The sequence below is a fragment of the Zootoca vivipara genome, chromosome 5, assembly GCF_963506605.1.
Source record: "Zootoca vivipara chromosome 5, rZooViv1.1, whole genome shotgun sequence".
Taxonomy (NCBI): Eukaryota; Metazoa; Chordata; class Lepidosauria; order Squamata; family Lacertidae; genus Zootoca; species Zootoca vivipara.
The window spans coordinates 84,928,053-84,955,945 of record NC_083280.1 but is presented as its reverse complement, the minus strand read 5'-3'; the positions used below and the strand labels follow the sequence as shown (position 1 = coordinate 84,955,945).

Genomic DNA, 27,893 nt, shown 5'->3' with positions numbered 1-27,893 from the left:
GACAAATTCAGTGGTGCCAGAAATCCAACCCTTCGGTTGGGGCACCTTTCAGTTGTGGGTCCCACCAGTGTGAAGGCCAGTGTGCTCCAGATTAAAGAAATGTAATTATTTCACGCTTTTCTGTACATGGATTCCTTTGAATTTCTCCCGCTGGCTGTATCCAGCTTACCTCCTTGCTGAAATGTGAAATGCTCAACTGGCAATGTTATTGCCAGACTTGGAAACGACAGAATAACTTTGTTCAAGCCTTTTGTTTCACCGAATAATGCTATTGATTTATGATCACTTTGCTCTCCTCTATAAGCCTCTCCTGTTTTGACTCAGCCATAACCTAGCCTTGCCTTCTTTCCCTTTGTATATTTAATTCTTCTGTTGCAGTTATGGCCCCTTTCAACAGTGTCCTCACCTGTCCATACATCAATCAAAAACATGTATGCCAAATGCCTGGCAGGCCTTTAATCTTGACTTAGTTTCTAACATCAAAGAAATACTTAACTCTTTTCATTTCACTACCCAGACACCTCTTCTAACACAGACTCAGAGTTCAGGTATTTGCCTCCTTTTGTCCCTCTGACTTTCCGCTTCGTCTTGAGCCACAGCACAGGGCACCCACCAAGGCATCACCTCTTGACTGTCCCCTTTCACTGGTTAACCGGATGTCAAGTTCTCGGAGCTGGCTGAGGAAACCAGAGTTTGGGCAGACTCCTCTGTGTTCCCGCACGGACTTTAGCGCATCCACGAGGGTCTTGTTTTCGCAGATCATCAAAAAGGCAAGCACAAGGGTGGCGGAGCGGCTTATGCCCATGGCACAGTGAACTAGGACTTTGCCTGCAAGAGAAGAGAAGACAAGAGCATTGCATATATGTTAGGGTAAAAAGACCCCAGGTTTCTTGGTATGGTATATGTTGAGACTTGCCAGTAGGTCAAGACTGTGAAACCCAGTGGGGAATGTCAGAAATCTTCGTGTCATAATCCTGGTGTGCGCCCTTCACCAGCAAATTATGATACAGTCATACTTCATGTTATGTCCGCTTCAGGGTGCGTCTTTTCGGGATATGGATGCACCAAACCCAGAAGTCCTGGAATGGGTTACTTCCAGGTTCAGCACGTGCATGCACAGAATCACTAAATTGTGCTTTATGCATGCACAGAAGCGCCAAATTATGTCACACGCCTGCACAGACGCAGCGCTTCAGGATGCGGCCTTTTCATGTTGCAAACGGGCCTCCAGAACGGATCCCATTCGCAACCAGAGGTACCACTGTATATGGATGTTGATTGAATGCCTTTTCTGACTCTTACCAGTAAATATCAGAACTTTCTGTCATTTTCCCTTAGCCTGTTAAAATCTTAAGACCTACCAGTTCATCCAGCTGCCTCACAAAAAGTGGGTCTTATTGTGCGGATGGTAACATGCAGAGGAGCTCAGCCCCAATTGTGTCCTATCTCTTTTGCAATGCAGCTACTGTTTCCTGCCACCCCGATGAAAGGGAGAGTTCTTAATTAGCCATGTCCAAGGAGGATTAATTCTCCTGGGGTCTCTCCTGGGGCCTTTTCCCTTCAGTGGCATGAGAAGAAACCAGAATCCCATCCCTAATATAGCTGTATAAGAAGGTGACAGAGACATCTAGCTGGGTATTCCTTCTGACGGTTCAATTAACTTAATTTGGTGTTTTAGATTTCAAAATGATTCAGTGTATCTCTGTGATTTTGAAATGTCAAACGACTTGGCATGTTGAAGAATCTAAGTTTGTGTGCTTCTCTTTTTCAATTTGAGCTTCAAACAAGGAAAGCACAAAAAGTATAGACTGGAAACCTTCGGTTTTCGTTTGAATGCCACTATACGGCATAGAGCATAGCAAAGATAGTGTCCGCAGTCCACACAATATGGTCCTCATCAAAATTCTGTCCCAAATTCCTCACCCAAATTCATTCAGATTTACCATTTTCACAGGGGAGTTGTTATTTTGAATGGATTTTCCATTGAAAGAGGTAAATCAGGATTAAATGGGGCAATAATTGTTGCATCTCTCATGGACACTTGGACCATTTGAATATAGAATTGTAGAGCTGAAAAGAACCCTGAGGATCAACAAGTCCAACCCCCAGTGATGCAGGAATCTCCACTAGATCATACATGGCAGGTGGCCATCGAACCTCTGCTCAAAACCCTCTGAGGAAGGAGAGTGCCTCACCTCTTGTGTGAGGTCCTTGCTGTCAGAATGTTCTTCCTGAAGTTTACTTGGAATCTCCTTCCTTGTAGCTTGAATCCATTCGTTTCGGTCCTAGCCTCCAGAGCAGGAGAAAACAAGTTTGTTCCACCCTCCATGGGACAGCCCTTTAAATATTTGAAGATGGCTATCATATCTCCTCTTTACCAGGCTAAAACATATCCAATTCCCTCAGCTATTCCTCATAAGGCTTGGCTTCCAGACCCTGTATCACCCTCACTAGGGATGCTGTGGGATAAGGATTCGCCCAAGCCATCCCAGCGAGCTCCATGGCTAAGCAGTGATTTGAACCCAGGTCTTCTTGGACCGGGGCCAGTCCTTTAGTCACTCACATCATACCTGTGCTTTGAATGCAGTAAGGCTGCCAGGACACCAGAGATGACATAGATTGCCCTGCCTGTTATATTTACCTCTGGGAGAGTTCAGCGCTGCTCTTATATACTTAGCAGCTGGGTGGAAGTAAATGCTGAGATCAAACTTTGGGTCATCGTCCGCTTCAACTCCATAGTAATCCACAGGCAGGTCTTTGTAGAATTTGGCCCCTGTGTCAATATGGAACCTTCCAGCAGCGGCATTTACTATGTGGGTGATACCCATTCGGCGAAGCTGTTCTATATCACGGGCTATATATCTGTGGGGAAAAGAGTATTTGCCTTAGATTTGTGCTAGTTGCACCCATCCTTCCTGACCCTTAAAGACCACACAACAAATCTCTAGCCAGGCAGGTTCCCCACATCCAGCGCTAATATGCTGTCTATTAACTAGCGTATTAACTGCTAACTTTCTAGACCAGGCATCCCCAAACTGCGGCCCTCCTGATGTTTTGGCCTACAACTCCCATGATCCCTAGCTAACAAGACCAGTGGTTGGGGAAGATGGGAATTGTAGTCCAAAACATCTGGAGGGCCAAAGTTTGGGGATGCCTATTCTAGACCATGCTAGATTTAATACCCTTGCTGGTTTGGGAACCCATAGCTCCCAAACTTGGGTCTCCAGCTGCTTGTGGACTACAACTCCCATCATCCCTGGCTAGCAAGACCAGTGGTCAGGGATGATGGGAATTGTAGTCCACAAGCAGCTGGAGACCCAAGTTTAGGAAACACCGCCATAGAAAACCAGGCAGGCTGTATCCACATGGTGCTTTATTCCATCTTCATGACTTTTCCCTAACTTCCACATTATACTGAGCTTTCACACCATGCAGAAACCTCTTCTGCAAGTATAGCAGAGCATGGTAACGGTTTAGTGCTAATTTCCATGTTTCTTGCTTCCAGGGAAAAAAATCCCTTTGCAAATAATATGGGGAGGAGTGCTAAATTTGCACCATAGTTGCACTGTATTCATACTAGTTCTGGAAGTGGCTTTTACATGGTGCCAAAGCTTGAATACAATATGGAAATTAACCGTTAGGGAAGCATGAACATGCCAAGTCAATGCAGTCCTGGTGTGTATTTGTTTTTTGGAAGATTATGGAAGGTGACGCATCAGCCGTCCTGTTTCCTATGCTGTGCATGTGCAACAACCCACCATCCATATGTTTGGCAGGTTTCTGAGTTGTGCTTTTAGATTTAGAATCTCCTAAACCTGTTTGACCAGGAGACCAGTGTGCAATGATGCCTTTTATCAGACTAAACCACATGTCTTGTGCAATACCAAGCCAGGTTCAAGTTCCTTGCATTAATTTACAAAGCCCTGAACAACTTAGGTCCAAAGGATATCCTGAACCTTATATCCCACCTTAACCGTCTACGGGAGCATTGTTGGTCTTCCTCAAGCTGGTGAGGCTCACTTCATAACAATAAGTTATCATGTCATTGGCTCATATTCTGCCAACATTCAGCAAACTCCTTCTGTTTCAGCTTTTAAATGCCTCCTGAAAACTTTTTTGTTCCTCCGGGCCTATGCAGGCAATTAAGAATACATCTTTCCATAACTGTTAATTGATGTCTGTTTTTAACTTATTCATACGGTTTTTGCTGCATGGTTTTATGTATTGGAGTGGGAAAGCAGAGTTGGGAAGAGAGATATTACTCTTCAGTGTTGGGAAATGCTTTCAAATAGCTTAGATGCCATTGTCCCATTTTTAATTGCAAAAACAAAACAAAAAACCAAACCCACACCCCAGTAGCAGGAACCAGGCTTTTAAGCAACCACTCAGCATGGTGCCTGGATGTCTGGGATTTTCCCAACACTAATGCTGGCATTTAATTTATTTATTGGAAGGCTCCAATTTGCTTCTCAACCAAATGTTCTCGCATTGGAACACAATGAAGTCGTGAAAACTCCAGAAGCACAAAAGCATTTTTTTAAAAAAACATTGGGTGATAGCCTGCTCCAAATATAGCTAAAACTGAATATCACCCATTCAATCCATCAAATCATCCAATAAATGCAGCAATGGCAACCACTCCCTCCAAAATTAATGAGCACTGAGTGTCAAGACAATTGGAGTAAAAATGGTGTGTGTGTGTGTGTGTGTGTGTGTAAGTGTAAATATATAAAATCTAATGGGGCCTCACACACACACAAAAGCAGCTCAAAGAGGTCTGAACATGCTCAGTAGCCATGGAATATATTTGTATATTACCAAAGCATAGTAACATTTGGGGGATGTTGAAGGAAATGTCAGATGACTTACGACTTAATAAACAAAAGCTACTGCTCATAGTTAGAAAGGCAGCCATCTTTGATATTTTCTTCTTTTTTTGTATATAATTTTTATTGAATTTTCTGTTTTACATTTTAAATTACTCATTTTTACATCCTGAAGATATCAATGACTTCCCCCTTCTCTTTCCATGCTTCATCTGGCATATCATAAATCCCTGCGCATATTTTACAAAAACTATAGGCTACCATTCCGTATTCCATTATTGCCTCCATCCAAACCTATTTACACTGTTGAATTTATCTGAATGCTGCCAGCCTTTTCAGCTGTAGAGATATTTTCTTTTTAATGCTGTCTTACAACAACTCAACAGAAACAAAGCAAAAATCCCTAAAACAAACAAACAAACAAACAAACAAACAAACAATGTCTTTTGGGATTAAAATTTGCTCCAACTGAAGAATCAACCCAAAAAGTCTGGTTTGTTTTTTTTAAAAAAAACCTAAAGTAAGTTGATAAACCTCAGCTCTAATGAATACCAGTCGTAGTCTGTGATATAACCTCAGCTTCTAGGCAAAGGCCTGTGATGCCATGTGGAAACAAGGACAAGATGGCAGAATAAGCCTTTTGCCTGTCTTTTCCTTCTCTCCGCCTTTGGAAGTTGTTATAACATGGGCAGAATGTTCGCTGTCATCCGTTTAAGCCAGTTTACTTACAAATCTCCAATGTAGAGGTTAGGCCAGACTTCGTTGACGTTGCCACGGCAGGGAATGGGCGACCACAACATGCGTTGGAGTTCCCCCATTTCTGGGGTTTCATAGCTCCCCTGGCTACTGGAAGTGAGGCTCGAAGCTCTTCGTATATTGGGGCGCCGCAAGTCATCCCCATTTAGTGAATTCCAAGACATTCTGAAAGACAATGGAGAGAGACTTTCCTCATTGGACCTCATGGTAGCCAGTGGCCTGAGAGTTAGACTGGGCAGACCTTGGATTAAATCCTTACTTAGTCGTAAATCTCATTGAATAACCATGGACCAGTCTTTCCCTGTCAGCCCAATCATGTCCACCACCCTGAACTTCCTAGAGTCAAAGAAATCATGGTATACTGTTGGGTATCTTCTATGTTTTACTGTTCTTGTTGTTCCCACTTTTAACCAGTGCTTCAAGGCAGTATACATACAAATTAAAGATTGCACTGTAAGAGTAGGATTTGCTACAGAAATCTCCTTCCTTAGAGGTTTTTAAGCAGAAGCTGGATGGCCATCTGTCATGGATGCTTTAGCTGAGATTCCTGCATTGTAGGGGATTGGATTAGATGACCTTTGGTGTCCCTTCCAATTCTATGAATTGGGTATGGGGGGAATTCGAATCCAGGCCATATTTGTGGATTCTAATTAGGCAGAATCTCATTTCTGCCATCTAGTGTCAGGGAGGTGGCAGCAGTTTTGACCCCACTGTTTGGAGGTCTTTTAGAAATGGATTCAAGCAAATTTATATATATTTTTCACATACCTCGTACACCAATTTTCTTATGACATGATTCAAGAAAGCTCTATATACTTTAACCTTCTCATACCACAAATATGCATGCCAACCATACCTGTTATCATGACCTTCAAGCTCTAAAACAGGGGTCAGCAAACTTTTTCAGCAGGGGGCCAGTCCACTGTCCCTCAGACCTTGTGGGGGGCCGGACTATATTTCAGGGGAAAAGAAAGAACGAATTCCTATGCCCCACAAATAACCCAGAGATGCATTTTAAATAAAAGCACACATTCTACTCATGTAAAAAAACACTGATTCCCGGACCATCCATAGGCAGGATTTAGAAGGAGATTGGGCCGCATCCGGCCCCCGGGCCTTAGTTTGGGGACACTGCTCTAAAACATCAAGATAATATCCATTCAAATAATATCCATTCCCTTAGCCAGCATAGACAGGATGCCTTATAATATAATCTTGAATCTGGTAGGGAGAATCCGCCCCTGTCTTTAGAATCTACCAACATTTTATGTTTTATCCTTGGCTTCTTCCCCTGCCAGATAAATCTAGGTTTTTTTTTTTTTTTGCTATTCTTTGAAGTGCCCCACATTGCTGATCAAGGGTATTGATTGAAATAAAAATAACATTTTTGGCAATGCATTCATTTTAATTACTGATATCCTTCCCAATAGCGATAAAATCCTCCTTCCCAACACCTCTAAGTTTTTCTTTCTTTCTCTCCAAGTTCTTGTATAGTTGCCCTTAAAAATATTTATACTGTATTCTTAACTGTTATCCATACTCCTAAATATTTAACTTTCTTCTCAATCCCCTAGAGACCAATAGGCTTGCAGTTTGGGGTTGCTGCTTATTCCATTTCTGCTTATAGATCTGGGGATGACCAGGAGTGCCTTCTGCCGATTCTATCTGGTATGCCATTGATGTCTTCACCTGGGTCAGCTCCAGGTGGTCAGCTCCAGGTTATATTACTGCAATGCACTCTGGTTTGAGCCTGCCCTGTAAATCGTCCAGAAACTTGGATTACTATCTGGAACCAGCAAAGCAAGCCACATCATGCCAGCTCCGTGCTAGCCTCACTGATTACCAGTGTTTCCTAGTTTATTGTTCTTTAAAACATTAAAACCCCACTTTTTTCCCACAGGGTAGGAATTTAATTATAAAACAATTCCCTACGCATAGGAAAATGAGAGGTTGTGGTTTAAAAGCCAGGATGTTTGCCGTAGTATTTAGTTTCTTTGTACAGTGGAAACTTTGGTATGGAGGAATATTCAGTTGTGGGAGCCCCCATTAAATGGCACATCCTAAAGTTTACTGCCTCAGAAGAACTAGGTCTTTTTCAGGAAACAGGCTTCAGGGAGATTCCTCCCCCCCCCCCGCCCCCCAGGGCCAGGCTAACACCATCCATTTCAAGGAAAGCTCTCTCTTTCCATTATGGCTCCTTTCCACAAACTTCACATCTTGTGGCCATTATTGGGGCTAGTGACTGACTGCTTAACCTGATTGCCTCCCTGCAGCCACAATTTATTGCTTGTTGGGAGTGCTGCGGGGATGTAAGCAAAATGACTCAGCCCACAGTGATGACTGGAGTAGGGCTGGCTGGCTTTGAAAGCCGAGCCACCGGTGGTTTCTTGGGACGCAGAAGTATTCGAGCAGCCAACTGTTTGTAAGAGAATCTCCCCAGCAGCTGGAATCCAAATAACGTCTCCCGATTTAGGAGAGGGCTCTTTGAAAAGCAGCTTTCATTCCACTTACATGATTGGTATAAGGTGACCAGATGCAATGGGGTGCAGAGCCAGAATTAATTTGGGTCCCCTGGTATTCGGTGGCTGTGCGTCTGTAGTGTCTGTGCAGGGAAATATTCCCTGTGGAGCATGTCTGATCTTTCAAACATATCGGTTTTATGAGAGCTGAACTCTCACAACTTCCTCCAAAGAATCTTGAAGGACTATAATTTGGGGGACTACAATTTTTCACCCTCCTCTATATGACATCCTTTTATATATTTGAACATGTCTATCATATCACCCCTTAACCTTCTCTTCTCCAGGCTAAACATACCCAACTCCCTAAGCCATTCCTCATAAGGCATTGTTTCCAAGCCTTTGACCATTTTGGTTGCCCTCTTCTGGACACGTTCCAGCTTCTCAGTATCCATCTTGAACTGTGGTGCCCAGAACTGGACACAGTACTCCAGGTGAGGTCTGACCAGAGCAGAATACAGTGGTACTATTACTTCCCTTGATCTAGACGCTATACTCCTATTGATGCAGCCCATAATTGCATTGGCTTTTTTAGCTGCTGCATCACACTGTTGACTCATGTCAAGTTTGTGGTCTACCAGGACTCCTAGATCCTTTTCACATGTACTGCTCTCAAGCCAGGTGTCTCCCATCCTGTATTTGTGCCTTTCATTTTTTTGCCCAAGTGTAGCACTTTACATTTCTCCTTGTTAAAATTCATCTTGTTTGCTTTGGCCCAGTTGTCTAATCTGTTAAGGTCATTTTGAAGTGTGATTCTGTCCTCTGGGGTATTAGCCACCCCTCCCAATTTGGTGTCATCTGCAAACTTGATCAGGATGCCCTCAAGCCCATCATCCAAGTCATTGATGAAGATGTTGAATAAGACTGGGCCCAAGACAGAACCCTGTGGCACCCCACTAGTCACTTCTCTGCAGGATGAAGAGGAGCCATTGATGAGCACCCTTTGAGTTCGGTCAGTCAGCCAGTTACAAATCCACTGAATGGTAGCATTGTCTAGCCCGCATTTTACCAACTTCTTTACAAGAATATCATGGGGCACCTTGTCAAAGGCCTTGCTGAAAGCAAGATAGGCTATATCCACAGCATTCATCTACCAGGCTTGTAATTCTGTCAAAAAATGAGATCAGATTAGTCTGACATGACTTATTTTTCAGAAACCCATGCTGACTTTTAGTGATCACTCATAAACACTATCTCCAACTCCTTGAAAGATTCCATCAATGGTGTCTCCGAAAAGTTTTACACATCACTTGCAAAGACAGGCAATCTAATGCCAGTGTACTGGAAGAAGCAAATATCACCAGTGTCAAAGCAACAATCTAATGCCAGTGTACTGGAAGAAGCAAATATCACCAGTGTCAAAGCAACATGGACTGGTCATGTTGTGCATGCCTGAGTATCATCTTCCAATGCAACTACTCTATTCCGAACTTAAAAATGGAAAGTGTAATGGTGGTGGCCAACAAAAGAGGTTTAAAGACTCTCTCAAGGCAAATCTTTAAAAATGTGGTATAAACACTGACAACTGGGAAACACTGGCCTGCGAGCGCTCCAGTTTGAGAACAGCCTTTGCCAAAGGTGTCATGGGCTTTGAGGAAACCTATGTTCCCACTGTAGAAGGACGTGTGGCTCCAGAATTGGCCTCCACAGTTACTTACGGACTCACTGTTAAGACCATGTTCATGGAAGACAAAGAAGAAGAAGATATAAAGATGCAATGCCCCAAGTGACGGCATAGAGTACCCTAGCAAATCCCATGCTAATGTTGTTTTGAGCTTGTACTCTGACAAATCCACGGACAAGCACCTAATTTCCCTTTCTTTTGTGTTGCTGAAAGCTCTGAAACATTTTGTTGCTGGTTGGCAGATTTCCTTGTCCAGTTACAAATGTTCTGTGCTATTTTAACACAGATGCATTTAACTACATCTGCATGTGTTATATCTACAATCCTTTATATATACAATCCTTTAATTACAGGCGTCGTTACATCAATATCCATCAAGAGCAGGAACGCCTGGTGTAAAAGTCACCCAGAGGGCTTTCGCGTGCCAAAAGTGAAGTTCAAGTCCTCCGGTGCCGATGATGTCACCGGCATTTGCGAGGAAACACAAACATTTCAAACCTGCTCTGGGAGTTGTGTCCTTCCCAAGCTCTAGGTGTTGCTGAAGTCATCATCTGGAGAAAGAGAGATCCCCACAGCCTGCTTTTGGTTTTTTGGCAGGAGAGGCAAAGAAACGAATGGCCACCAGGCACTGCAATCCATTCTCCTCCAGACCATATTTCCTTTGAAGAGGGTGAAATATTTGGCAGAGCAACGACTGCAAGATTGGGACCCTGTAACTGAAGCGGCTGCAAAACTGTCTGCTGAATGTTATTTTGGCTTTCGTCCATTTAGAAAGTGCTGTTGAATTACTGCTGAAAGTTTAGGTAAGCCCTAATTTTAGGAAAGTTTTGGGGGTTGTTATATTTAAATAGAAACTTCTATTGAATCACTTTCCAGCTGCAGCTAAGAGCCAGTGTGGTGTTGTGGTTAGCCAGTCAAACTGGGACCCAGGCAGCGGCGTAGTGAGCATGCGTCGCTACGTAATGATGCATGCGTACAACATAGAGGGGGATCGCAACCCCCCGTGACTTCACAACGGAGCCTAAACAGCGGGCTATCTGCCTGGAGCCTGGATGCTCCGTTTAGGCTCCATTTTGAAGTCACATTGTGTATGTGTGTGTGCGATCCCCTCTACGTTGTATACATGCGCAGCATCCCGCTGCACATGCGTGCTACGTAGAGGGGGATCGTGCTCCCCCGACTTAAAAATGGAGCCTAAACGGAGCGTCCAGCCTAGAAAGCCTCACTCGGTGTGGCGGGCGGGTGCCACCCTGGAGCCAGACAGGGGTGACAGTCGGTGCCCCCCGACTCTCGAGCTTCCAGCCTCCAGGTAAAAAGCTTGCACCGCGGCGTGCCGAGTGGGCTTTTTACCGGGAGGCTGGAGGGGCTCGCCTTGGGAGTTGCTGGGTGGGGCGCCGACTGCCACCCCCCCCAGAGTGGAACCTGGGGCAGACCTCCCCTATCGCCCCCCCTTGCTACGCCCCTGGACCCAGGAGACTAAGGTTCAAAGCCCTGCTCGATCATGAAGTTCACTGGGCACCCTTGGGCCAGACATTGTCTCTTAGCCCTAGCCCTACCTCACAGGGTTACTTTGAGGATAGTGTGGGTTTTTGGGGGGGAGGCACGTGCCCCACCTTGATCTCCCTGGGAAAAGGTGGGGCATAAATGCACAAAACAATGAACAAACCAGGATCTGGAGTCTTGAGAACTGAGATTGTGAGACAAACTAAATGCAATAGTTCCTGTGTCCATCGAACCCAGATCTGAAAAGGGCAGCCTCATGTAAAACAAGCGTCTCAAGTGCATGTTAAAATGAAACTCAACCCACATTGGAATGTTCATTTTTCAAGTGAAGCATCTGGGAACTTTCAAGGGAGCTTAAAAACAGCAACAATACACAACTTGGGTAAGATGTGAAAGTTCTCAAGCAGCCTTCACACATCCCTGGCAATCTGTAAACCAAATGGGTATTTTTGCTCCTTGTTTTATGTGTACATATATTGGTGTGGGCATTTGTTTTTTGTCCCCCCCCCCCCCCGCTCATTTCCTTTCTCTGGAAAGGCTGCTGTCATGGTGAGCTACAATCAAATCACGCAGCACACTGCCTTCATTGTGATGTCACTACGTAGGACATGGTTTGTGAGATCACAACACACACACAAAATTCATTGGTTGGGGCCGATGAAAGGAGAGCTTCGAACCAGTGTCTGATTCTGGTGAGATGTGCCCAATGGCAACCCAGTCTGAATCGGAGGAGGCAGCGGATGCTGCGTATCAACTTGAGCTTCCAAATTGTCACTGTGGGTAGCAGCTCTGAGCAGGGCAGGCGGCCGTAATCCTGTCTCAACAACACAAAGGTAGGAATGACAGTCTCTGTCACTCAGTCTGAATGGAAGGGAAATGATTGCAGCCATGGCAGTACTCCCCTGTAACATAAGCCTCTAGGAGGAGGAGCTATTCCAGGGGCTCCCTGAAATTAGAGGATTAGAGTGAGCATCGAATAGTCCCAAAAGCTTGTCATTCCTATGCCTCGGGCAAGCTCCCGACTGCAAGCGCTCCCCTGCAGCCCCCCCCCCAAAAAAAACAAGGCACAACACAAATTCAAAGGATTATATGTAATAGGCTGTGAAATCTTATGCAAGTTTGCTCGGAAATGAGTTTCATTGAGTTAAATGGAATTTGCTCTCGGGTAAATGGACACAGGAGTGCAGGCAGTCTAAATGAAAAGAAAAAAAGGAGCGACCTCTGGAGGGACCTTTGCATTGCAGGGAGTGCTGGGCAAAATCTGGAGCAAGTGTGTGAACTTATCAGGACTGACCTGCTGGGAGCCTGAAGGGCCCTGCCCTCCGTCTCTCCACCTGGCTTGGGGCGGGGCCTGAGAGGCTCCATAAACGAGGGCTTCGGCTGCTGCTGGGCAGAGAGGGCTCCATTTTTGTTTTTGTTTTGTTTTTTAAAAAATTATTTTTTATCTATGTCGTTTTAAATTGTGATTGATATTAATGCTGCATTCTTAGTTTTAGATTTCATGAATTATGTGGAAACTGTTTTCCATTTGGTTGTGTACTTTCTGATGTGTTTTATATATTGTTTATGACTTTTGTTATGTTGGCAATTATGTAAATCTCGTCATGCCGTAAGCTGCCTTGAGCATTGTTTTAACTATGGAAAGGCGGCATACAAATAAAATGATGATGAAATACCAAGTCCGTTCCTTCGTTGCCAGAAATATTCAGTGGGTGGGTTTGTTTCATTTCATCAGGTTGCCGACACTCCCTAAGCCCTCTGACCAAGCCACCACCTGCCTTTGTGAAAAACATGTCTGATTATTATATATTAAAAAGGAAACATGATGTAAACTTATTTTAATAGCTTTCAGTGCATTATATAAACTATCGGAATGGGTTCTTGCCCAGGTTGAATACCTGCCCAGGTAGCTTCCAGGATGGGTGTCCCTATTTTCCCACCCTAGTTACACTACTGCCGTGGAAAGTAGAGGGAAGAAATCTATTTCCATATACAGCAATCACGCTGATGGCGATTATGTCATTCCCATCTGGATTTCACCTCCTTAGCTTGCCTGTGCTTCCTGACTGTGGCAATCTGCGGTAGGGATGGCCGCAAATTCAGTTTCCTTCTCTGCCACTACGTCTGCATCTTCAGAGTGGCAACCAGCAGAATTCTTTCAAGTCGTTTCTTCCTTATGGCCTCCTGCCAGATAATTTACCTGAACTCTCAGTCCCATGCTGAGACATATTTGCAAAGCACTTTGAGGAGAAAATCACTTCCATGCATCCAATTCCGATTTGGATCCCAGTACGTTTCTGAGCACAATTCAAAGTGTTGGTGCTGCTGACCTTTAAAGCCCTAAATGGTCTCGGCCCAGTATACCTGAAGGAGGATCTCTACCCCCATTGTTCAGCCCGGACACTGAGGTCCAGCTCTGTGGGCCTTCTGGCGGTTCCCTCACTGCGAGAAGTGAGGTTACAGGGGACCAGGCAGAGGGCCTTCTCGGTAGTGGCACCCTCCCTGTGGAACACCCTCCCATCAGATGTCAAGGAAATAAACAACCCATCTGACTTTTAGAAGACATCTGAAGGCAGCCCTGTTGTTTTTAATGTTTGATGTTTTATCATGTTTTTAATATTCTGTTGGGAGCCGCCCAGAGTGACTGGGGAAGCCCAGCCAGATGGGTGGGGTATAACTACTCTATATGATGATGATGATGATGATGATGATGATGATGATGATGATTACAGTGGTACCTCAGTTAAAGTACACAATTGGTTCCAGAAGTCTGTACTTAACCTGAAGCGTACTTAACCTGAAGCGAACGTTCCCATTAAAAGTAATGGAAAGTAGATTAATCCGTTCCAGACGGTCCGCGGAGTACTCAACCTGAAGCGTACTTAACCCGAAGTATGAGTGTAATTGGTTCCGGAAGTCCGTACTTAACCTGAAGCGTACTTAACCTGAAGCGAACTTTCCCATTGAAAGTAATGGAAAGTGGATTAATCTGTTCCAGATGGGTCCGTGGAGTACTTAAACTGAAAGTACTCAAACCGAAGCGTACTTAAACTGAGGTATGACTGTATTTTTATTGTTGCTATATTGGATGGAGGACAATTATATAATATCTTAGACCCTTCTGGTTGCTTCAGCCTAGATTAGTTTATTGCAGTCAGAGGATGCTGGCAGTATGCTTGGAAGAGTACATCCAGCCACTTATGAACTTGACTTTTGACCGCTGTTATAACTAGCTGAGTGGGTTGTGATTGGCTGGGTGCAGAAAGTGGTAAATATCTCACTAGGACTTTTCCTTTTCCTTAGCGAAGCACTGAAGAGGGAGCTGTAGGTTTTCTCTTAAGGAAATGGTCCCTGGATTGAGGCAATTCTTCCAAATATGAGCTGATCATAAATCCTCTGGATGAATCTGCCAGTTTTGGGTTCTCTTAGTTTCTTATTCTCATCTTTTAAATCGGTCTGCTGTACCAGTTTGTTAATGAAGTCTGCCCAAAAATGTATACTGTACTCACACTTCTTCTAATATGCCTGATATTTTAGGCCAACTTTTAACTTATTCTTTGTCTCTTGATCTCTCAGACATATGCTCCTTCAACCATTGTGGTTCAAAACTGGTTGAAGCAGGGTTCCAGGAAAGTTGGGCAAAGGCTTGCAAAAGTATTTGGACTAGATTCAATCCAACTTGTGAAGTCAGTTCTAACTATTCAAACAAGATATTTTTGGCTAGATGCCTGCTGCAGTATGCTCAGACATAATTTGGATCCAAGTTTTATAGTGAACCCCAGGGCCAAAGTAAGCAGGAACGCTCAAGAAATTACATCTGTTTGCTTTAAGGTCACATTTCCAACTAGAGTTGGCCGTTCTGAGGGCATATCTATCTGCACCGCAGCTTTAAATTATCCATTGCATATTATTAGCAATGAGTAATTTTTCTCTCTCCATCCTGTCCCATCCCCTCCAGTGGGGAGCAAGGTCTTATGGCTACTGTGTTCCCCACAAGGATTCTGAATATGCTTGTAAAATACCATGTCAACAATTTGTGTTCCTTGCAAGACACTGGAGGGTTATTTCTGTCTGTACTTGGGACAATGAAATAGATCTTCCAGCAAAGCCACCCTCTTAAAGAAGGCATCGGTCTTGAAGTCTACAGTGGTACCTTGGTTCTCAAATGCCTTGGTTCTCAAACAACTTGGAACCCAAACACTGCAAACCCGGAAGTAAGTGTTCCAGTTTGGGAACTTTTTTCGGAAGCCAAATATGCTCCTTTTTGAGTGCCAGGCTTTCGTTTTGAGTGCCACACTTCTGTTTTAAGTGTGAAACTGAAATCTGTTTGTTTTTGCTATTTATTTTGCGGGTTTTTTTTGTTTTTGTGGCTTTTTTTGTTTTGTTTTTGTGACTGTGTGGAACCCAGTTCAGCTACTGATTGATTGATTGATTGTGTGATTGCAGTACATTGTTTATTGCTTTCATTTTATAGATCAATAGATAGTAAAGTTCATGTTAAATTGCTGTTTTAGGAGTTGTTTTTAAAAGTCTGGAAGGGACTAATCCATTTTGCATTACTTTCTATGGGAAAGCATGCCTTGGTTTTGGAACGCTTTGGTTTTGGAATGGACTTTTGGACTGGATTAAGTTTGAGAAGTAGTTTGATTAAGTAGTTGTTTATGAGTCCCCAGGGCAGCAGTGGGGAACTTGCAGCCTTCTCAGTGTTGTTGAGCTACCATTCCCATCATCCCTGACTATTGGCTATGCTGGCTGGGACTGATGGGATTTGGAGTCCCAATGATTCTCTACTGCTGCCCTAGGAACCACGGTCTTTTAAGAGACTTTCTGACTATTCTATCAAGGTTAAAGCCAACTCCTGTTGCTATTTCTGTTGACCTCATTTGTCCCTACACTGCATAATCTTTTTACTGCCCTATCCCCCAGCATGCTATTTATTTATTTTATTGCCCAACTTACCACAATGCCTGCCAGCTGATCTGGCAGCAAGTTCAGGTCAAACGAAATTACAGAGGCTCACACTGAGAACAACGTATAAATGCCTTTCTCGGTTCATGTGCCTTTGCAGGGCAGCCCAGGGCAGATTGAGTTGAGCTGCTCCCGTTGCTTTGGATCAGGGGTCCCCAAACTAAGGCCCGGGGGCCAGATGTGGCCCAATCACCTTCTAAATCCGGCCCGCGGATGGTCCGGGAATCAGCATGTTTTTACATGAGTAGAATGTGTCCTTTTATTTAAAATGCATCTCTAGGTTATTTGTGGGGCATAGGAATTCATTCATATATTTTTTTCAAAATATAGTCTGGCCCCCCACAAGGTCTGAGGGACAGTGGACCGGCTCCCTACTGAAAAAGTTTGCTGACCCCTGCTTTGGATGCAATTGTAAAAGTGTCTGGCTAAGCCTCAACACTAGAACAATGGCCTATTTGCAAAGGTCACAATCGGGCGTATCAAAAAGGTCTGGGGAGGACAATGTGGAAGTGTGTTAGACTCGGGCCAGTGGAACCTGGGTTCAAATCCCCAGTCAGTTATGAAGCTCACTGGTTGATGCAAGACCACCCAGTATCTCTCTCAGCCTTAACCTATTCCCATGTCTGGATAGCGAGCAACAGTCTTTCCAACGTGTTGATGGAGGAAGCAGTAAGGACTAGATTCAGAAGTGTTTCTCAAACCTGGGTCCCCAGCTGTTGTTGGACTACAACTCCCATCATCCCTAGCTACCAGGACCAGTGGTCAGGGATGATAGGAACTGTAGTCCAAAAACTGTCGGAGACCCAAGTTTGGGAAACACTGGTTTAGTATCTGTTTTCAGGCTGTGCTTCTGATATTTTAGCAAGCTTTCCTCCCCTTAGCCAGCTTTCTTTCTCCTTTGCTGTGTGATCCCAACCACTCAGGGATTCTGTAGCGAATATGATGACATCATGATACTATGTAGCCAATCACATATGGCTTATGTGGCAACATGAAACTCCAGCTGAGAGGGAGGGTGGGGCTTCCTGGACTCTTCACATGGGCCATCCTAGCCAAACCAGGGGGGGAGGGGAAATCAAATATGAAAATTTTGATTGACTGTGGCAGCACTAACTTATGTCAGCCACATGGGGCCTGGGACTCAGCTAACATTAGTAAAGAAACAGTGATTTTAATGTGCTATATACATGAAACACCAGATGGCACCAGAGAGCAGGAAATTTCCAAGCATGATTTTCCATAGAGATTTTTTTTCTTTTGGTTAAAATGATCTAATTTCTTACTTATTTCTAACAGTTTTCCCCTGTGTTTAGATGCACCCCTGGACAACTATTTTATGGCAAAGGAGGGCCAAACATCTTATCTCAAAATCAAGGCACTCCGGCTTCCCCACCCCTTTTGGAGCAGGTGGCAAAGATTACTTTCCTCCCTGCTGTTGTTAGTTAGGCATAGAATATGGAGATCATCTTTTGGTGGGAAATGAGGACGAATGCATTTCGTCTGTTTCTGATTTTATTCTTAAAAGATGGGATACGGTCAACTCCAGAACAGTTGTAGCCACCTGTTCAATTAGAGTTTGTGAACTGAAGCTGATTGGAATTTGACACTCTGTTGCTTTGCTGGGTTTTTGGGATGGATCAATGGAGGCTTCTCGGATAGCAGTGACACAATCTGTATGCTAGCCCATGGAATCCCAGATGTCTCCCATAAATCATTAGCATACAGCCCCTGCTACAGCCGAGAAGGCTGAGTGTAGCATAATGCACTAAAAATAATAAATCAAATTAGCACAAAGGTCAAGCCAGCCCAGAGGGACTGGGGATCAGCTAGTTCATCCTTGCAGTGCAAGCTAAACGATGCGGTGAAATAGATGGAATCTCCACCTGCCTCTTCCCAGAGACATAATTCATTATCAAGCCCTGAGATGCAAGGAAGAAAATGTGGCCGCAAGAGAGTTTAGTCCGAGCAATGTGGCAGGGAAAAGGAATATCTGAGGCTCCTGCAAGGGAAGGTAGAAAAGCTGAAGGGGCTAGTTTGTATGGCAGAAATCGAAAGTTCCTGGCTACCCCGAAATGCTGCAAAACTGTCTGAACTATATGGATGTGGACAGGGGCATCTTAGAGATGGAAACCAGGGAGGTGTCAAATAGATTCTAGAACCAAAATGTGTTTGTTTCCAAAAATTCTCATTTTCTAATTATATTGTCAACTATCAAATATTCAGAGAATATTCCAGTACCAGTAATTTGGAGAAATGCTGGAGGGTATGGAGTTATCTCCTTGGCTTGGGGGGAAGGGCGTCATATAACTCCAACATTTCTCCAAATTACTGGTACTGGAATATTCTCTGAATATTCGATACTTGGCAAGAAAATTAGAAAATGAGAATTTTTTGGAAACAAATGTGTTACCTCTTTATCTCCTAGGCTCGGGGGGTGTCACATGAGTGAGTATACAACCTTTAGAAGACATCTGAAGGCAGCCCTGTATGGTTTTATTATGTTTTTATATATGTTGGATGCTGCCCAGAGTGGCTAGGGTAATCCGGTAAAATGGGTGGATGATGATGATGATGATGATTGTTGTTATTGTTATTATTATTATTATTATTATTATTATTATTATTATTATTATTGAATAGGACATCCCTATTTTCATTGGTGAAATGATGGAGGGTGTGTAATACCTCCTGGACTTGTGAATACTTGAATTGTGGGAGTAGTACAGAGAGACTGTGCTAGATTATAAATATTCTTGGTTTGGTTTCCATCGTTGTGGTTAAGCAATTCTCTGCTGTAAATCTAAAAAACCTGAGCAGTCTGTCTCTTTAGACTCACAGGGAATGTGGGAGGAAACAGAAGTGCCATTTGATTTCTTCCTCCCCACTTGCATTTTGCTTTCTCTGAATAATTGCTCCAATCCTTTATATTTCAATCCTGTGAAATATATTTACTAGGAGGCCTTGTGTGGCAGCGATTAAGACTGTGTGTGATCTTTTTTAAAAAATAAGATGGAATTAGAAGCAGTCAGCACTCAGTATCAAGGGAAAGGGAATTCAGAAAAGCAGGGCTGCAAATTTATAACAGCGGCAGCAACATGCCTTCCACCTAGCGAAGCCAAGATCATAATAACAGATGCACATAATAATTACCTGCATCTCAAAAGGCAGCTCTGGGACTTGCGACTTCTGCCTCCTGCATCACACAGACAGTGAAACAGCAGGGTAAAGATGTAACAAAAAGCAGAAGCAAGGCAGCGTTGGTGGTGAGTACTGAAAGGCAAGGGGCAGAGCTGACGGGAGATATCACAAGGCAACTGAGGATTGCTAAGGGTAGAGGGAGGAGGCGTCTGCAGCTACCCTGCAAATCCATCATAAAGAGGAGCTTTTTTTGTCTTGGCTAGAGCTGTGATAAATGCTTAGGGTGATTTGCCAATGTGCAGTTCAGGACTCTGGCAGGTGTAGTGGCTATGGGTGGGAGCCCAGAAGTCCCTGGTTCAAATCTCTAGGTGATGGCTCAACTTCCCATCTGCAATGGGGGTGGGATAATAATACTACCCTACCTTTTGGGGTTCTTGTAAGGAGTACTGAGAAAATGTGAAGTGCTGTCGGCATTTTAAATATGCTACATGAACACTGGGCATTGTTATTATTTAAGGTTAATTTCTACAGAGTGTACAGTGCCTACATTTTGCAACCCAACATGTCTCAAATAATGTAAAAGTTTGCCTTTGTTTAGGACAGGGTTTCCCAAACTTAGGTCTCCAGCTGCTTTTGGACTACAACTCCCATCATCCCCAGCTAGCCGGACCAGTGGTCGGGGATGATGGGAATTGTAGTCCAGAAACAGCCGGAGTTTGGGAAACACTGATTTAGTAACTGCTTTCAGGCTCCTGCTACTTTGGCAAGCTTTCCTCCTCTTAGCCAGCCTTCTTTCTCCTTTGCTATGTGATCCCGACCACTCAGGGATCCTGTAGCGAATGTGATGACATCATGATACCATGTTGTCAATTACATCTGGCTTATGTGGCAACATGGGTGATCCTAGCCAAACAAGGCACAGATGTTCTCTCTGCCTACAGCAGGTCTCTCTCTGAAAGGCAAGCTGATGGTCGCAGCACCACGGAGAGCTCCAAGGGAGCAACTAATTCCAAGAAAGTCCAGATGTTTTGGCCTACAACTCCCATGATCCCTAGTTAACAGGACCAGTGGTCAGGGAAGATGGGGGTTGTAGTCCAGAACATTTGGAGAGCCGAAGTTTGGGTATGTCTGCACTAGTCCCTCTCCTAAGCTCCACCCCTCTGCCTGAAGAGTGTACATCCTTAAAGGGCTAGCCCCTATCTATCCAGAAGGAAAGCACTTCTCTTTCCTGTGGGCAAGCAAGGTGGAGTGGAAAGTACTTTGCTCCTCAGACAGTTTGGGCTCAGGGCTCAGGATCCCTTGGGGGCTGCAGGTTCCTCAGCCAGTGGTACAGCAGCCCCAGACTTGGCCAGCTCCTCCTCCACCTCCAAGCTTGAGGTTCAGGCTACAGCAGTTAATCACCCTCACTCTGAAATCACCACATGGGCAAATGCTTCTGCCCACCCTTTCACACCAAGTTCCCAAATGATACTGAATGGGGCAGTGCTTTTTGAAGCTACCAAATATGGGTCACAAAAAGAACCGTGCCTTTTTGGCTCAGCCTTATGTCATACCCTCCAACATTTCTTGGCTGAAAATAGGGATGGCCTATTCCATAATAACTGTTGTTGTTGTTGTTGTTGTTGTTGTTGTTGTTGTTGTTGTTGTTGTTGTTACCCCACCCATCTGCTTGGGTTGCTCCAACAACTCTGGGCAGCTTCCAACATATATAAAACATAAGAAAGCATTAAACATTTAAAACCTTCCCCTATACAGGGCTGCCTTCAGATGTCTTCTAAAGGTTGCATAGTTACTTATCTCCTTGGATCGGGGAGTGACATAACTCCATACCCTCCAACATTTGCCTGATGAAAATAGGGACCTCCTAAGGAAAAGCAGGACATTCTAAGATCAAATCAGAAACCGGGGCAGCTTCAGTAGATTCAAGACTGTCCCTGGGTAATAGGGACACTTGGAGGGTCTGCTTATTTGCTATTCATGTTTTTTTTTCAGAGGCAATTTGCAAAATTACCTTTGTCTAAGAGTTGCTGCTGCTGCTGTTTTTAAAACAAGTTTCCTATATAACCATGCTAATATAGTAGTCTTTGTATGCTGGGTAATGTCTAACTGCTGCTGTTTGAGACACACAAGCCCAGTTCTCACACGTTGGGCATTACTGTGTTTGCTTGGAGTGGAGTGCACTTTTAGCCCCACATTTGATGTTAGATCTCCTGTTTCAAAGAACAAGTTGTCTGCAGTTATGTGAAGAAAAACTCCAATGTGTGAGCTCTGTGTGATAGGGACACACAGTTGTGCAGGTATGGAATGCGGATGGCACTGTGGTCTAAACCACTGAGCCTCTTGGGCTTGCCAATCAGAAGGTCGGTGGTTCAAATCCACAGGATGGGGTGAGCTCCCATGGCTCTGTCCCAGCTCTTGCCAACCTAGCATTTTGAAAGCATACCAGTGCAAGTAGATAAATAACTGCGGCAAGAAGGTAAACGGCATTTCTGTGCGCTCTGGTTTCTGTCATGGTGTTCCGTAGCGCCAGAAATGGTTTAGTCATGCTGGCCACATGACCCAGAAAGCTGTCTGTGGACAAACACCGGCTCCCTCAGCCTGAAAGCGAGATGAGTGCCACAACCCCATAGTCACCTTTGACTGGTCTTAACCGTCCAGAGGTTCTTTACTTTTTTATCTGCAGGCATCCTAATTGTGTGGAGGCTGTACACATGGTCAGGAGCTCATGAACTGCAGTTTTTCTTCAGGCAACTGCAGACAACCTGTGGCTGCTTGAGGAAGGAGGTTTGACATCAGAGGCAGGACAAAAGCACAATCCAAGTAAACACACCAGTGTGCTCCATTCACACGCTGTTTGTCTGGCCTCCAGGGTTTCAGCAAGGCCTTTTTCTCAGTCCTTATTTGGAGACCAGCGATTGCAGCATATGCTCTTACCACTGAGCTCAATCCATGAACAGGACTCCTGTCTGCTTGGGCGGGAGCCAAAGAAACCAATTTTATAAAAATAATATTTTATTTATTTATACCCCGCCCTCCCCGGCCAAGACCGGGCTCAGGGTGGCTCACACTGAATATAAATACAGTAAAAACAAACAGTTGGTTAAAATATAAGTTAGAATACAGTTTAAAATACAGCTTAAAATGCAGCCTCGTTTTAGTGGTAGCCTAGATCAAAGCTATAAGGGGAGAAAACGTCAAATACGGTATTCACCGGGGCCAACTATCCATGCTGGTCCATGGGCCAGCAGAAAGAGCAGAGGGAAAATTTATATACAAAATCTCATATGAGGGGTTCCAACAAAAAATAAATGAGGGGGGGGGATTAGACTGAGTCCAGCCCAAAGGCCAGGTGGAACAGCTCCGTCTTGCAGGCCCTGCGGAAAGATGTCAAATCCCGCAGGGCCCTGATCTCCTGCTTTTGCTATACCTTAAATAGGCAAACAAACAATATTAAGTTCCATGCAGCTACCTGGGGGGAAGGTAGCTGCAGGAGCTCTGTGTTTTATTATTGGGGGACAACAGCAGCTGTTTTAAAGATGAGTACGATCACTCTAGGAGTCTGCCTGCTAACTCCTGGCCAATGTATATTCGTAAAGAAATAGGGTATTAGAAATGGCAACATGAGTCATCCTCAGAATCCTGTAAAAGCTGGCCCTTTAAACTTTCAGCAATTTGAAGAAGTGGGAAGCGCAAAGCCGTCTTTTTTGGAGACAAGGAACGTCAAGTACAGAGTGAGCCTGCAAACCCCAATATGTCTTGCTAAAAATAAACCCTTTGATAACTTGAGCAGAGGAGGATGTGAAATGCTTGCATAAGTGTGAACATCATGCTGACACTTACTAGAAATTAGTGTGAGTTTCATGATCTTGCTTATCATATCTTAACATCTTTCCTGTTTAAATAGACTTACAGATAGCCCATTTCCTCCGTAGGAGAACATTTGTAAAGATGCAAACAAATGCAATCATATAACACCTGCGAGTGAGTCTAATTGAATTCATAAGTGGGGCTTCCTTCTAAGTTGCAATTCACTGAACGCTGCAAATCCCATTTTGCTTGAGAACATTCACTATACGACATCAGATATTCTCGCCCTCTCAAACACACACATACACAAAATCCCCAAGAGCTAAAGCAAATTTTGGGTGAAGGATCTTTCCGGCTCTTAAATGTCAGCTTTTCAGGCAAGCAATCTGTTGCTAAACATCTCAGAGTTGAGATGGAAGAACAGGGTGTCAACATGTGATTTTTAAATTCCAAGTGAATTGCCAGATTTAGGAATATGCTCAAACACAAACAGTGCATTTAAAAGACATAATGGTTGCATCTGAAATTTGCATGCTACTAAAGCAATACAAGCCCAATATGGGACTTGTTTCAAATCAACACGTGAACTTCAGCTCCCTACATCTCTGCAGCATTATGGATTTCTCTTATTTCTTTACCACCACCACCCGAGATGTTCTTCCTCTCTCAAACTCAACTCTTCGCTCAAGCCTTTCACCTCTGTCCTTATTCTTCCAGACCATCACCTACTGCAACTTTCTTTTCTCAGTAACCTCCCAACTTATCAGGTCGTGCTGGTTATATATCCCCCTGCCCCCACTTTTCCTCGCCTCCTATGCCCCTCTTTCCATAGACTTTTATTCCTTCTCCACCCATCTTTAGGATCTGAGCTGTTCAGCCAATGACTGCCCGCCCTGCCCCTCTTTGACATTAGAGCAGCTCAGCCAGTCACTGCCCAAGAAGTCCCACAAAATCTGTTCCTGCTCTGCTCTCACAAAATGTTTTGAAACCCTCTTCCCGTTACGAAACTATAAACGAGGTATGCACCAATTTGCCAGGTGCTCTCACTGCTGAAATCAGGGATTTGAAGTTTGTAAGGATGCACATTTTTCACTCTGATTTTTCAGTCGGAATAATGGGTGTTCAGAAACTCCCATTATTCCAAAGGCATTTTGCGATGGGGAATTTCATTAGCGTGAGCATTTTCTGAGCTCTGGGCGCAGTACTGCACCTAAGATTTCAGATTAAAACTGCAGAGTGGAAGGAAAGGAGGACCTTTTTCTGACTCCCCACTTCCAGCTACACTCTGAAGACTGGAGAAGAGACCCTTTTAAGAATATTTGGGGGGTGGGCAGGGGAAGGACTAGACCATGTGAAAAATGAACATAATATTTTAGCTGCAGTTCATTCACTTTCAGCTTTGTATTCTTGTTATATATAAAAAAGTGCATCTAGATATTCTGTTGTTGCACCCATAGCCTAGGTTTTAAGGTGCCGTCTAGCTGCTAGCTCTCATATCTCGGTTTCTAACACTGATCCCAGATACATATGTAGAAGGTCATACCTTGGGGGGGGGACGGGGAAATCAGCCTGGCTAAAGCGTTTCTCTCTTCATATATGTATTTAAAAGACACCCTTGAAACAGCCTGCACTGGATTTCCCCTTCTGCACAGACAGGTTGCCACATACTTGCACCGATGCATGTTGTGCGGTCCAAATTGCGACGAAGTGGCAACTCCACAACCAACTCTCTATCTGAACGTCCTTCACAACAAACAACACGGCATGGCACACAGCTGCAGTTGTCCGACTGCTCCCGCCCTGAAAGCATTGTGTTACCCCGCAATGCATGCACTGAATTTGCGAGTAGCAGTTTGTCAACAAGCTTAAAAGTACTTGCCTTTGGGGGGGGGGGATTCAGGTCCGCTGACTGCACTCGACTGTTTTAGATGATGACAACTCTTCTGGCGTTTCCTCCCAGGCTGCTGGTTACACAACAGCTCCCCTTGTCCTGCTGCATTCGGTTTATTCCATTGCTATTTTTAATTGTGTTAATTATAAACCATGATCTGTGTTCTTCCAGCGGACTCCCAAACATTTCAGAGTGTCAGGCAGCTGGGCCAGCGATGGAGAGGAGCCCAGATCTGAACAGATTCTCAGCTATCAATTATTAGCGTCATCAGGGCATCCTAGGCTATTTGAGAGTCCACTCCTGCTACCCAGGTGAGAGGATGTGGGGAAAGCAACTGAACAGATAGCAAGGCTTGCATATTTTTTTTATGCCAGCAGAAACTGGGGTGGTAAAGAGAAATGCTCCGTCTGCTGTCATATATTTGATTAAGAACAAAGCTACAAATGCTTCGAAAGAGGAGACAGCTCTGTAACTGTGAGGTTACTATGGGCTCCTTGCTATGCCACATTTTATGCCAAGGATATGACCTCACAAATCCTTTATGAAGTCAGATGCAGGTGGCAAATGTGTGTCATGCTATGTCAGAGAAGGGGACAGGTGCAGTGACCATCAAAGCTGAAATGGCCATTAAATAATTGCGGGGGGGGGGGGGGTAAGGGAGTAATTTGGAGGAGCTCGCTCATGTCACAATGAAAATCGTAACTGTTGCCAGCCCAACCAGTGAGGGATCACCTTGAAATAAGTAAATAATGCCTACAGCTGTTAATATAATTAATGAGATCCTTTATAGGTCATCTATGGGCTTTCATTCCTATAAATCGCTGGATTTATACTGACATCTGCTGGTGCAGAGAATCGTAACACCTCTGTTTTCCCACCCTATCCACCAAATGATTGTTTTTCCCCTAATGGATTTTAGCTGGATTATTTCCAGCCTAACAAAGTGGCACTCTGTTCAGAATCAGACCCTAATTTCTGGGGTGAAAGCACTTCAGGATCAAGAGAACGTACCTATGCTTTTAAAGCCACCTTATTTTGTGTGTGGGAATCTTAAGCGCATGCCAAAATCTCATTTAGGATTGTGGATTAATTTCAAATTGCACTAAACTTAACTTTCACTGTATTATATATATTTCATATTGCCAATCCACTCTGTCATAGGTTCAGGGTGGGAATAGCTATCTAAAAACATGACACTGTAAAACAGATTATGTTATTAGATCAAGGATGGGGTATGTGCAGCCATCCAAATGTTGTTTGACTCCAATACCCATCAGTCTCGGCCGGCATGGCCAATGATCAGGGATGATGGAATCTGTAGTCTAGCAACATTTGCAACTGCAGCATTAGAAGATGAGTTTGCAGGAAAGGACTTGTTTATTTTTACATTTATTTGTTTATATATTGTTTTGCATTTTAAATACTGCTTGCTCAAACTTAAAGACCTCTAAGTGGTTGTAGAAATTACTATACAATGTTCATGAAGCACTACACAAACATTGTTTTCTACAAAAGCATGCACAAAAACCCTTTAAAAGCTTTGGCTCACAAAAACCCTTTAAAAGCTTTGGCTCATTTGATTTTGTTTTAATGTCTAAATGGTTGGGTTTTTTAATGGCCACTTCTCCATTATGGGAAACTTCTTTAGAGAATAGAATAGTTTGTGATCCCTTTACAAATTGTATATCAGCAATCAAAAACAAACAGAAAATTTCCTTTCAGTCCAGGTTTCTATTTTTATTGAAGTTAAAGAACTGCCCCACCCTCTCCACCAAGTAATTATTCCAAATTAAGCATTGGTGCTGCAGCGTTGCTTGTCTTCATAGGGATTGCATCACTATGTTTTCCTCAGAGTGCCGAGGCACCTCTCTTCTCATTATTTAATCTGATGTCCAGGGCTCGTAGCTGGATGAGGAACCCTGTGTTTGGGCAAATCCCTCGGTTTGAATCCACCGATTTCAAGGCCTCCACGAGTGTCAGGTTTTCATGGATCATCAAATAGGCCAGCACTAAAGTGGCTGAGCGGCTTAACCCCATGGCACAATGGACAAATACCTTGCCTGCAGAGAAATAACAAAAGAACAGCATTTAATTGATGTGGAACATAGAAGGTTAAGACCAGTGCTTGCCCCCCCTGCCCCCGGCCAGAACTCATTGCAACTCAGTTCCGGCTCCTCTCAGGTGGGTGACATTGCCATTATAAGAGAACAAGGGAAATGTTCATTGTGAGTTCCAGCACCTCTTTCTCTAGAAAAATAGCATGGCTTACCCCTTTATAAGCAGCCATGTGGCCCGGGGGTCTCCCTTCTGGTTTGCCCTCTTTTCATGCGTTCGTCATATTGGCCTTGCTATGGACTTCAGTTGGTCGCCATTGAGGAGCCTGGTAGCAATTTTTCCACTTGGCAAATTGGCACCGGCCATTTGGTTTTCACCTACCTCGTAGCAATCGTCACAACTTTTGTGAGGTTTGGCGGTTAGGCATTGGTAAAGCCTGGTTTGGGGGAGGGGAGGTGTGGCCCTCCATTTTAAAGGGTATTCCATTAAAGGAATCTGGGGGTCGTGGTTCCTGTCCGAAGCCCAGGTGGAGGCTAGGGCCATGGCACGACCTTCCAGTGACCCTGGGGGAGCTCTGAGTTGGTGTGTACATCAACAGGGCTCCCCCTACTGGTGGTTTAACCCTTGTGAGACTTCCTGCATGACGGGCAGGAGTCAGATATAGTCGGTTCAATTCCAATGCCTAAGCCAATACCACTCACATTCTGTAACCCATAAAGTTGTGGCCTAAATTTTGCCCATTAACCTAATATACAATGCCCATGTGTTATTATTCAACATAAAGGGGGAGGCCTCGGGGCCTTGAC

At 44.1% G+C, this 27,893-nt stretch overlaps 2 protein-coding genes and 1 long non-coding RNA gene across 6 annotated transcripts in view; 1 reads left to right on the top strand and 2 right to left on the bottom strand.

Annotated features, from left to right (window-relative positions):
* Window positions 1-434: 434 nt before the first annotated feature.
* Window positions 435-19,410, bottom strand: DUSP13B (dual specificity phosphatase 13B). 2 transcript variants are annotated; one of them, XM_035138674.1, is made up of 4 exons: window positions 19,347-19,410; window positions 5,556-5,747; window positions 2,642-2,862; window positions 435-828 (listed from the first exon to the last, which is right to left on the bottom strand). In XM_035138674.1, exons 2-4 carry the CDS (start codon window positions 5,744-5,746, stop codon window positions 545-547), a joined length of 696 nt encoding a protein of 231 aa, XP_034994565.1. In that variant the 5' UTR covers window position 5,747; window positions 19,347-19,410; the 3' UTR covers window positions 435-544. The 2 variants fall into 2 exon arrangements, with proteins under 2 accessions (XP_034994565.1, XP_060131015.1); XM_060275032.1 differs by lacking the exon at window positions 19,347-19,410 and having other exon boundaries at window positions 5,556-6,139.
* The window catches only part of LOC118096634 (uncharacterized), an 11,690-nt gene continuing 1,181 nt past the window's right edge, over window positions 17,385-27,893 (top strand). Inside the window, exons 1-3 of one of the 2 annotated variants that reach the window (XR_009557640.1) lie at window positions 17,385-18,207; window positions 25,204-25,343; window positions 26,929-27,213. This is a non-coding gene — a long non-coding RNA (uncharacterized LOC118096634). Of the gene's footprint in view, window positions 18,208-18,797; window positions 19,460-25,203; window positions 25,344-26,928; window positions 27,214-27,893 lie in introns of those variants that run through there. The other variant, XR_004693944.2, reaches the window with a different exon arrangement.
* The window catches only part of LOC118096631 (dual specificity protein phosphatase 13B), a 7,237-nt gene continuing 6,071 nt past the window's right edge, over window positions 26,728-27,893 (bottom strand). The window contains exon 4 of one of the 2 annotated variants that reach the window (XM_060275034.1): window positions 26,728-27,092. In XM_060275034.1, the coding sequence (XP_060131017.1) occupies window positions 26,881-27,092 (212 nt within the window). In that variant the 3' untranslated portion in view covers window positions 26,728-26,880. The remainder of the gene's footprint in view (window positions 27,093-27,893) is intronic. The other variant, XM_060275033.1, reaches the window with a different exon arrangement.